The following is a 12,114-nucleotide window of genomic DNA, read 5'->3' as shown; positions in this document are numbered from 1 at the left end:
TTTGGGTATTTTTTTTAGCAAATGAAGCAAAACAAGCTGTTCCATCTGTAAAATGCACTATTATTCTCCAAAGAAAACTTTTTAGTAGAAAAATGCTGGAAAAGGGACAGTCTTGATGAAGCAATTGTCAGGGAAGCTAGGGGAGGAAGTGTATTGCATGAAGACACATGGATTTTCTTTGGAGCAATGATGCTCTTTTGCTTTTGAGGTTTCATGAATTCACAGGATAAAATATTTCTTAATAAGCTCATCTCCCTTTACCTATGGGAAGAGTTTTGTCTAGATTTAGCTTCAGCTGCAGCCTTGCTGCTTTTGTCTCTGGCTTCATTATGGTAAAAAAAAAATGGGAATGAGCCATTATAACTTGTAGTTTTCTTGTCACTATGTCAGGTTGGAGTTCTCACAGGTGTTGGGCTGGGTACTGTCCACTGTGCCAGGCATCCTGTGGAGCTCTGCTTGGTTGCAACTCCTCTGTCCCTGCTTTACTCTGAAGAACCACACTGGCATGTTGTTTGATCATAGAAAAAGGGAACACATTTGTCTCAGCAGCCAACTAAGCATAAATTTGGGGGTTTACAGTGCAGTATTGGGCTGTGCAGATAAGCTCAGAGAGATGCCAAGGAGTACAAGACATGACACTAAGATACAGACACATGCAGGGAAACTTAAAAGGAGCAGTAAGAGGTAAAACAGATGCGGGTTAGAGTTGGGGCAGTGGTGCTTCCTGTGGACTTAGGCATAGTATTTTTCTTCTCTTGAAGTAAACTACTTTAAGAGGAGCCATAAACCCAACAAACCAAGGAGCGATTTGAGGAGGTCAGGCATTGTACATGAGAATCAAAGAACTCCATAGTGAACAGTGTGTGGCTGAGGAGTTCTTCCCATCATATCTTAATGATGTGGATTTGGTATACAGGTGGAGGCAGACACCCACTGGAAAAACAGTTTGTGATAAGATTTGGGATAATTTTTTTTACAACTCATTATTTCTCCAGTTTACAAATTGCTTCACCATATTTGGGTCCTGGACACTTGCTGCTTGATAAGGAGAAATTGTTACTATTTACTATTTGGAGCTTTACTACTCAGGCTGCTGTGATGTCTTAAGGGCTTCTGTAAGGAGGAATATAATATGGAAGATAATAAAAACTGTAAAATTAATTAATGAGGGAATTGCAATAGATGGCAACATGCGTCTGCTTTGAAAACCATTGGTGGTATGGTAGAACATGGTTTAGTAAAGGTATCCTGTAGAACAAGCAGTAATGCTAATGAAGTTTCAGTGCTAGTGCAAATGCACAAATGAATTTTTAAGATAATCAAGGAAGCAGTGCATTCATTAGTTTGATAGAAACATGAGGCAGTTTTATTAAAGGTGTAATTTTAAGTGTACTAGACTGATATTAATTACATGTATTATGGGACAAGTATCATTTTGTGTCATAGCCATTTCCTTTGTTGCTTACTGTGAAGCTTGTAAAAGCTGCAAGATTGCTTTCTCCTAGGGCTGTTGATTTCTTTTACAAAGAGCAGAAGCTGTACTACCTTGATCTTTTACATTGTACTGGCAGCCAGCAAATTCCAAATTCAAACCTTTCTTTAATTTTCACCAATATGACATAAATGGACATTGCACATAAAAGGCTGAGCCATTGCATATGGCTCCTGGTATAAAGAGTATTACAGTAACAGAAATGCCCTGGTAATAAATTTCTGTGAATGGTAACCATGTGTCTCTGAATGCCTCCTGTTTCTCATTCCAGTTAAACTCTATCAATCATAAACTCTACTCTATCAATACTTGCCAGATATCATGCACTCTCATGTCTCTGCAATATTTTTAAGCCTTTTGATGCCTTTCAGTTTTTGAAGTTATTGTATTATTTTTAAGATCCTTAAATTAGGTCATAACAAAAATATTTCTATTTATCTAATCCATTTCCCTGTCTTCAGACTGCTTGGTACATTGGAGCTTGTAATAAAGTAGAGAGATTTAAACAGCTTCCTTCAGTATGAGGAGAAAATACTCTGAAAATCACAAGTTTCCTTTAAAAACTAAAGCTTTTTCAACTGACAGCAGAGTGATGGGAGTGGCTGTGAATGATTAAACTTCCTTGCAGGGGGTGGGATTTGTAGGATGCAGAGCTAGTGAGTCACTATTTCCAATTTTTGAAAGAAAAAAAAAAGGGGAGGTGGGGGGGAGGATTTCTATAGCTGTTGACTACTACTATGTGTCAAAAGTGGAGTAAGTGTTGTGTCCCATACCAGTCTTCCAGATGCTTTGGTTTGATTCAGGTTGGAATCTAGTAGCCATCCAGTTGTTACTGGTCACAGAAAGAATGGAGGAGTTGTGCAGGTTTTTTTTAATTGCACCAATTATCATCTCTTGTTAATCTCGTGCCTTGTTGGCCAAAACATGAGCACATTTCCCTTAATGCTTGTGATTGTTCTCTTGTACTGGTGAGGAGCCTGCTTAAGTAAATGAGAACAAACAGTAATTCCCTCATCACTTTTGCTCAAAGCTGCAGTCGCCGAGGGGAAATGATATTCACAGCTTGAAATCCAGGAACGAGCTTTTCAGGCACTGCTTTTGTGCTGGAGTGACTGTCCATCTAATCTCACCCATGTCCTGACTGTTTAGCTAACACCTTTTGCTACCAGTCAGGTTGTTCTGCCTTCACTTTCAAGCTACATTTATTCAACACAATGGGTAGAGCTCCTAAGTAAAGATCTCGTTAGGAAGCAGTGAACCGATGAAGCATTTTGTCTGGATCCTGCTTATTTTGAGATAAGCAGTGCTTTTCTCAAACAAGGCCTGACTGTATTCAGCATCTATTAAAAGCACCCACTAGTTTAAAAACAAAAAAGGTCTTCTGGAATCACGTAGTCTTCTGAAATGTCTCAAAACTATTCAAATGCTGGCAGCCAGCATAAAGCCTTTGCCTGATCCTAATCTCCAGAATGCAACAGGCATCATTGCCTGGCCATTTTCATCCGATTCTGTGTACTGCACATCTAAAACTAGAACAAAACCATCACTGGTCTGCTTTGCTTTCCAAGCCAAACTGCTGCAACAGCCCTGTCCTCCTATTTTTTTTTCCTCTCTTCAGATATTTAGAACAACATCAGTCACTTCAACCCAAGTGGGTTTTTTAAGGTCACAATGTTCTTTGGGCTGGAGAAGCATGCCATTTCTGTTGGCAGGCATTTGATTCCTATATTTCCTGATCTTTTAATCAAATAAGCAGCTGCTTCAATAAGATATTTATTCATATTCATAATTCCCATATGCCCATCAGGTTTTCAGAACAAACCTGAATGCATTCTGGAAGCTTTTGTGGGATTTAATCCCAGAGTTGGTGATCTCCCATGGACTATATATCTTTGTATTATCACTTGTCTCTGTCTCCCTTCAGCTGGAGTCCTCTGTCCCGTATTTATGTCTCCTGCTTTGCTTTTCTTACTGTTCCAAACTCTAAACTTTGCCAGTCTTTACTTTTATTTGTGCTTTCATTGCTTGGTGATGAGTTGTCACTGGTAGCTTTGCTTGTGCTATGGTTCTTCTCACCCCCTGGGAGCAAGCTGACTACCCTGACACTGCTGGTGGACTACAGAACTATAGATTTTTCTCTGTCTCACTTTGAAAAAACAAAACAAAACAAAACCCTAAAACCTAAAAACTAACTAAGGTCTCTTAAGCTTCCTTTTAGAGAAGAAGCAGAGGTCACAATAGTTGGGCTGTCATTTATGCCAGAAGCAGAATACCGGGTCCTTTAATTTTGTGTCATTTGTTCTGGCACATAATAGATGATGGAACCTCTTTACTATGTGAGTAGAAAAAGAGGAGAAAAGTCTATGGTAATTTTTTTATTGTTAAGGAAAAATTGGTAAAGGTGCAGGAGCACAGAGAAGAAACACAGGAGTCTTTGAGCATGAGAGAAAGAAAATTTCCAGCTTCCAATACACAGCTCGGTGGAACTGGGCACGAAAGCACAGAAAGGAAATGTATGTTGAGAGATTTCGAGGCATGCTGGGAAAATGTATGTGGGGATATAATGCTTACTGATAATGCATATGATACATATAGATGCATCAAATAATATGTGATACATTAAATAAAATTTTAAAAATTGAAGTCTGTTATGTAGTAGTAGAAAACAGAATAGCATATGGTTGGAACCGCCCTTCTCGAGGATCTTTATCTCGCTCGCCCTTTCCTGCCCTCACACATCAGTGTTTGGCAAAAATTGGGAGGGACAAAGAGAGCAGGGTGTTTGGTGGACAGGGTTCTGAAAAGCTGAATTTGTTGATTTGAGCAATATGTTGAGACAAAATCAGTTGACCTGTCCATATCATCTTCTGTGAATTCAGCCCTTGTTTTTATCAAAAAAAATTATTTTGTCGAATTTAGGTGCAGATTTGGTCTCATCTATTTTTTATATAAACCCACAAAATAAAGACATTCTAGGATGGATGTTTCATCCACCTGGTTCAAATTAGACTTGTTACATCACTAAAATAGGATTTTATGGCTTTCCTACTATAACTGCATTTGAGTGCTTTTGAAAGCTTTTTTTTTAATTTGACATGATAATATTTGAGGCAGTATTTTGGCTAATTGTTTAAATCTGTATTTAGACAATTGTTAAAATGAATGCTATTTTTGTTATGTAATATTATAAACCACACATGCCCTATAGTCTCTTCTCTAATTAGGAAACAATTAAAATTACAAAAAGTCTACTTCTTGACACCAAATTTTAAAGACTTTATGCTTGAATTGTATTATAGCAGCTCAGGGGAATGCTAATGGGACATTTTGATCCCTATAAAAACTTCTATGAATGCCCATGTAGGAGCTGAAAATAAATATTCTTTCAGTCTAAATGATAATAGAGTTAAACTACAAGGACTGCTCCTGACCTTGGTTGCCTCATCTCTAACATTCTACAATGTGTAGTTGCCACAAGGTAGAACAGCACAAAAGTTGACTGACACTTTTTCAGACCCCATAACAGAAAGGAATGTCTGCCTCACATAATTGAATAGATCTCTAAAATATTCAGGTTTGGAGACTGAATTTCTATGCAGACCAAGCTTTTACATTGGGAAATAAGACTCACCAATATATTTTATATTTGCCTATTCACCACAGTATTCACAGCCCTTTTTTTAATCCCTTCAGTTCAACATTTTAGTAATATGTTAAAACACAAATACCTACAGGCCCAAGTAATTATCTTTGTGGACTGCTGATTTTTTTCCTTTTTAGATGATAGAAACTGCCTGGAGTCCTGAGACAATGGCACAGTTTCAAGACTTCATGTACAAAAGTCACAGAAGAAATACTGGAGTGTGCCCTCAGGCTGTTTATTTTATTCCCTTCCTTTCTTCCTCACAGAACAGATGTATCTCAGACCATGGTCTGAGCATCTATTGAAGTACTGTTTGCACTTCTAATATACGTTTTTGCCTTTTTGTTAAGGTGGATAGGTTGGATGGGAGTTGGGGGTGAAATTGAGGTCATGGTTCAGCCTTCTACCAGCTCTGTGACAGTGCCCGTACAGAGTCATGATTCACCCTTCCATCAGTTTTGTCTTCCAATAGCTCTGAGAACATCTGTGTAATAGCTTAGAGCATGGGTGCAATGTTCACTCAAAATGTTGGTCGTGCCCAAAAGCCACAGGCAGCCTGACTGATCAATTCTCTCCAGGCTTCCATGGCACAAATTTTATCTCTGTCATGTGGGGCTCTTTAGTTCTCTTGTCTACACCTAATACTCTTTTCTCTTAAAATCTTCAACTGGATTTGATCTTTTCACAGTCTTGAGGTAGATTGGATTTACCTAAACTACAAGCACAGCAATAATCCATACTGGCTGACCACATTGTTTTAGGTTGTAGGGCAGATGGGATGCAAACTCCATTTTATACACAGTCATCATTTGCCCGGATGTGAAGGTCCACATACTCAATTCCTGACTTCATTAAAGCACTTGGACATGGTAAGACATTAATCAGGGCTTTCATATAAATATGGCTATTTCATGGCCTTGTTGGAGTTGATATCCATCCTGAATTTGTTGAAGTAGTTACTGTTATGTAAAGATTTGGTCTTGAACTGAAGCTAGACAGGCTCCAGTAAGTGACTTTCCATGTCCCCAAACCCACAGTGTTAGGCATCATGTAGTTGCTTGGAGGACTAAGTGAACAGAAAGACAAGATGACTTCAGGACTCAAGATCTTTGATACAGAATTTGTTATGGTACTAATTTGACTTCAAATCGTAATCCTGTTTTATTATATTGGGTGGATATCATTTTTACCCTAGAAAAAAATAGGGGTTGCAGTAACTATGACAAGGATTTTAGGTTGGAGGCCTGAGTTCTAGTTTCTGACTGACAAATGAGAAAATCAGTGAATGATTTTGTAGCGCAGAGTTGCTGTAGTCCTTGTTTTCAGGAGCTCCAGAATCCTTTGCAGCCAAAACTGCTGTTGTCAAACTTCAAGGACTGAATCCAAGAGATGTAGTTTTCAAATTCTTCCTAACTGGAAGCTGCTTTTCCTTTCAAAAAAGCAGCACATAGGAGTGGAGTGTCTCCTTTATCCTGCCACAGCATAAAGTTCCCCATACTCTCACACCACATTTTTGCTACTTTGAGGAGTCACTCTTACCAGGTGGATTACTAACAAGGTTGGTATATGAGCTAATGAACTGCTCTGTTTTCTGCAGTCACAGCTGGGCTGCTCCCATACCTGACCCTCACAGAGCTATTGCAGCGTGTCTAGACACGTCTTTGGATCTGTGTTAGTTGCCTACATGCAATGGGAGCTCTACATTCTCCTCCCTTACACTTTCAATGTCTTCAGCTTTTTCTTCCTTTCCAGCTTCGCTGATTGCATTCATACGAGGACAAAATTCTATCATTTCATCCTGCATGCTTCCTCAGTATTGGCTGCCAGATAAATAGCATGTGCTTCCTAGACACTGATTTTGCCTGTTTTAAAGGACTTTAAGGTTTGGCAAGGCTAATATTATAGTGACAGTTGTGTTCTTTCACCAAGTTCTTCCTCTTAGCTTGACTGCTTTTCTGTTCCAGGGGAGAGCAATAACCAATTTTCCTTCTTAGCTTTCACTGCTCAGCTTGATGCTAATCTGCTGGCATTTCTTTCTTTGATCTCTTATTGTCTGCCCAGCCTCAGTCTTGCTTCCTTTATTCTGACAGCTGCTTCAGACTCGCCTTCTTTTATGTCCTTCACATATTTGTTTGTGTGTCATGTTTGTTGGTGCCTTTGATGTTTGGCATGACCTTACTGAGATCTCTGCTTGAAGGAACTTGCCTTTCTAGTGGCCCAGAAGGCGCTGAAGAAACAAATGAAGGGGAGGAATCATCTGGAACCAATGAGTTCATGGGCTTATTATCAGCAAATAGTTGTGCTTCTATGTCTTATCCCTTTTCCACTGTATGGGACACTGTGCAACTTCTTATGTTTTCATCCTACACCTTGCATGCTCTGTCTGCATCTGCACTGTCAAGAGTGACCAGGTGCCAAAATGGACTGGCACTTGTAACTGAATGTTTTCTTTGGTTTAAGCAACTGGTGGATTTTTCTTCCCCATTATGTTACAAACTTGTTTTTAAGGACAAGCATACTTGAGATGCCTTTCACTCTCCCTTTGCAAGATGCAAGTATTTTTTCCCCCAAAATATGAGGTATTAGGTTTTAAAATACCGCATTTTTAGACCAATTGTGGTGCCATCCCCTGGAATTAAAGGGGGTTCCAAAATTATATTTTACACAGTGAAGTTAGAATAAGCATATCTTCACTGTGGTATTTCAAAGAGTTGATAGGCAGACTTCTACATGCAATTCAGCATTTCATAATTATATTGTATTGAATTTAGAGTATTTGGTCAAGAAATGGGATTATGAATAAACTGGTGGAGTAACTGTATATCTAGCTGCTTTGAAGTAGTGCTCAGTCATTTAATTTCACGTTAATTTTTAATAATAAATCCATCCTGTTTGTTGTATTAAATTCCACTTGGTGTGGATTCTTAGACCTCTGTGGTCTGTCAGTGACAGAATGATTCTGAGACATGAAACTGTTTACTGTCTGAACTTTCATTTGCTTTGCACTTTACTCCTTTTAGTAATTAAATAATTGTTTAATACCTGAGATTGAGACTGGAAGCAGTTCTTTTTCATCTGCTTCTCACCAGTACAGTTGAAGTTTCTCAAAAGAAAAGACATAAGATCTGAATACCCTAAACTATCCAAATTAGTGTACTTTTTCTTAGTGATAAATAGCACCCTGGAAGGTATCAGTCTTAAATCTTTAAGAGGTAATTTTGACAGGGTTCTGTAAATGTAGAAAGTTCAACAGAGTAACAAGAGAAAGGTTCCTAATGAAATCCTGGCTTTGGTGGTGAAAATGTCTGTCTAGTTTTAATAAAAGCTTGATTACGCTGCATGCATGAGGATTTCTGCAAGTCTGCCCTGATGACATATAAACTTTGAATTAGGCATAGTCAATAAAAGGCCACCTAATATGGTTTCATATTTTGAGACGTTTCCCCATAATTGCCCCAGCTAGTTAGTCTGTTTTCTAACCATTTTGGAATTTGCATGTGCTGAAAGAAATCATCCTGGGAAAGATGGAACTTGTACAGCTTGTAATGATGTGAAGTGACCTGACAGAGACCTCCCCCCTGCTGCCTTCTTATTTAGTGACCTTCCACAAGTGATGAGACAGCAGCCTTCTCCCAGCAGCTGTTTTCTAAATTTGGTCTGACAAATGGTATCATAAAGGTGGCAGGTGAGGTTAAGAGATCTGATCAAAACATACTCATTTAACAGCCACCAAAAAGTATAAAAGAATATAAGGAAAAGCAATCAAGTGCTGTCTCTTTATCATTGTATCAGTTTTCTCTGCATGGTCCCTTGTGAAAGCCTTTACTGATGGCTTTCAGCTATGTATCATTATAATACCTCCAATAAGCATTACATAATAGGAAAAATATGCCACATTGAGCAATGAAACTGCTGTTAGCCAGTCCTGTGGCCCATATCAAAATGCTCTCACTAGTATTCCCTGTAACAACACTTCCTCAGATGTAATGGACTACAGCATATCATCAAGTAAGAGTTCATACATCTACTTTAATGTTTTTTGCATATCCCTGTTACAAATAATGGCTGTGACTACTCAAGGGGAAAAGAATCAGTTTTTTCTCTCTATAATAGTCCGGATATTTTTCAAGCATATCCTCTGCCACTGCTGTGTTTGCATGCCTAAACAGGCAAACACTCTATGTGTTGGTTCTCTCAGGCACTGAGGAAGGGGGGAAGACACAGTGATGATAAAACCCAAGAATTAACTAGAACAACTGGGTAGACAGTAGCAACTGGTTTTTATTGGTTCTCTTACTGACAGTTCAGTAGATTACAAGTTGTCTCCTATTCATGGTGTGGTTTATAAGAAGAAATTTGCAGAATACGTGCATCTGAGGTGCTCTGAGTAGAGTGGCAAATCCTTATTTCAGAAGCACTTCAGATGTTAGAAGCTTTGGAAAGGGTCTGCAGAGTGAAAGGGTCTGCAGAGTGAAAGGGTCTGCAGATCAGTATATATTTGGGCTGGAAATACAAAGATGTCATTAAAATCAGACCTACTGACTGGATGTGTCAGACCTTCAGTTAAGGATAAGTCATGAATTCAGGTGCTTACCTGAAATTGAGCTCTTGTACTAACTTCTGTCATAAAATTATTCTTAACTATTTGAATTCTCCTCACGTTAGAACACTGTACTCTTTAAGGTGCTAACTGAAAAAAAAGTCCCTCAGGTATCTTTCTTTGGATGGTTATTTCCTGTGTTTGCTTACCAGCATTAAAGCATAGGAGTTACTTTCTGCATGGGATTGAAAAGTTGCAAGCTCTCTACCGGTTACAGATTTTTTCAGTTGTCCTTTTGAAGAGTTTTGAAGACTATAATCACAGATACAGGTAAGGAGGATATATGTAGGTTTAGAGATCTTTTGTCATAAAGCTTCAGTATAAAAAGTACACTGAAAAACAAAGATATTCCAAAGATGTTGAGTTATAAAAGGTACATGCTTCTATGTATGAATTATAGTTTTGGCCAAATGCAACATTATGAAATGAGTATTAATGTAATGGATGATTAGATTTGTCACATTAATGACACAATGAATTCTAGCACACAGGCATTGTAAAGGGGAAGGTGACTGGTGACAATGGAATGGACAGATGGACTTTGAAATGCTTGCAGTGAGAGCTGGAGAGGACCATTTTTGGTCATGATTTTTTTTTCATTTAAATTTTAGATAATTATCTGAGAGAGTAAATTGGCCCCACAAAATAAGTTATGATGAATCATAACTTGTGGAGGATGGAGAAAGACATTATTCTGTAGGTACAAACAGGGTCCATCTGGCACTCAAGACCTGAAGAAAAGTTATAAGTTGTACCTGTAGTCATGCATGGTGTTTGCATATAGTGTGGGAATGATTTATTTCAGCTGTTTGAGAAGCTCTGCATCTGCAGAGTGCTCATGGGTCATCACCTTCTAAGCATAAGCAGGCACCCATCCTCGTGTTCAGGCCTTGCTCTGCTCCTGCCAGGCAGAGGGGTGGGAAGGGCAGCCCATGGGCCATGAGTGCATCACAGCAGTGACTGCTGTAAACATTTATGTCTGCTTCAGCCTGCACATGGGGAAGCAGGACATAACAGAAACCCAGCTACAATCTTGTTTACCCAGTCAGCATGTTTTAAGATATAAATATTTTTATTCTTTTTTTCTTTTTTTTTTTCCTTTTTTTCCCCTTTTTTATATTTGTCAAGTGCATTTTGGATTCAGTGGGAAATTTACAGTGTAATGTTTGGTAGCAGTTGTATATTTTGAGGATGGTGCCATGAGAAACAGGATGCCCAGGTTGTACATTGTTTAAACGATCTTTCTAGGTTTTACTGCCGTGCTTGACACCATGGGATACAAGTGCTTCCCAAGCCCTCTGACCTGCAGAGGCAAGGGCTCATGGGCACTCTGCCACTCTGCCTTATGTTTCTTAGGGATGGAAGTTAGAGGCCTTTTGCTCTGTACCTTGGCAGAGTTTTCCCTGATACAGCAGGTTTTTTTGTTGCCTGGTTTCTGAGGTAGAATTCTTCAACCACCTTAAAAGTTGTTGGCAAAGTGACATTGAAGAAAATTGCATCAGGTACTGTGCTGGGGGATGACACAGTATTAATGTGGTGACCTAAACTTAAAATCCTAAGGTGGAATAGGGTTGTGGCTGTGTAAGAAGCAAGTTAACCAACCAGTGTTGTTAAGTGCCTTTGTCCAGGACATACTGAGGGGCCAGTCAAGATCTTGTGGGTGCTGCTTTGCTAAGCACAGTTCCAATTTGAACAGGGCTTGTGGACAGTATCGATGGAAGGAAAAATGTGGGGAATGCAAAAGTAAAAGCAACTGTGCTACACATGTGAAATCAGATGAGTGTTATGATTTTTGTTGTGTTAGTGGTGAAATAGCATGGAGAAGGAAAGGCTGTTTTAGTGAAGAGGAGGAAAACCAGAGGGAATGAAGGCGGAACAGAAAAGACCAGAGCATGCGGTTAATGGAGCCAAGAATAAAATAATAAAAGAGGGTGCAGAGGTTAGAGGAGGAAGAGAAATACCATGTTTAAGGAAGGAATAAGGGTAAACCTAAAGCTTGTACTACACTGTAGATTTTGAAGAGTGCATCCTGACCTGCACTCCTAAAATAGCTTCCTCTGAAATGTTTTATTGGAAAGGATGGATGCTGAACTGTCCAAAGACAAGCAGAGCCTGCTGAAAGTCGTTGTGCCCATTTGATGAAAGCTTGAGCTTTGGCATGTTTAGTCACTGCATGGGTCTGGAAGCAGCTTTCCTTTCTCTTCCCAAGCTCAAATCCTTCACAATCAGAATTCCTATACTGAAGTCACGCTGTTAAAAGAAAGCTGCAGACCTCATGTATTGTTCCTGTGTTGGCTGAAAGAAGAATTGGACCTTTCCATAGACACCAATTTCACTGAGACTAGGAACCAATTACTCTCCTACAGTCTGTCCCCATGT

General features: G+C 39.1%; 1 protein-coding gene across 6 annotated transcripts in view; it reads left to right on the top strand.

The window, feature by feature from the left end:
* The window catches only part of CMSS1 (cms1 ribosomal small subunit homolog), a 225,670-nt gene that overhangs the window by 133,412 nt on the left and 80,144 nt on the right, over positions 1-12,114 (top strand). The window contains exon 1 of one of the 6 annotated variants that reach the window (XM_069021438.1): positions 9,115-9,143. The exons of the other annotated variants lie outside the window; for them this stretch is intronic. Coding sequence (XP_068877539.1) covers positions 9,122-9,143 — 22 coding nt within the window. The 5' untranslated portion in view covers positions 9,115-9,121. Of the gene's footprint in view, positions 1-9,114; positions 9,144-12,114 lie in introns of those variants that run through there. 6 annotated transcript variants of the gene reach the window in all.

Source organism: Aphelocoma coerulescens, chromosome 1 (genome assembly GCF_041296385.1).
Source record: "Aphelocoma coerulescens isolate FSJ_1873_10779 chromosome 1, UR_Acoe_1.0, whole genome shotgun sequence".
Lineage (NCBI taxonomy): Eukaryota > Metazoa > Chordata > Aves > Passeriformes > Corvidae > Aphelocoma > Aphelocoma coerulescens.
Note: the sequence above shows the minus strand (reverse complement) of the source record. Positions and strands in the feature narration are given on the sequence as shown.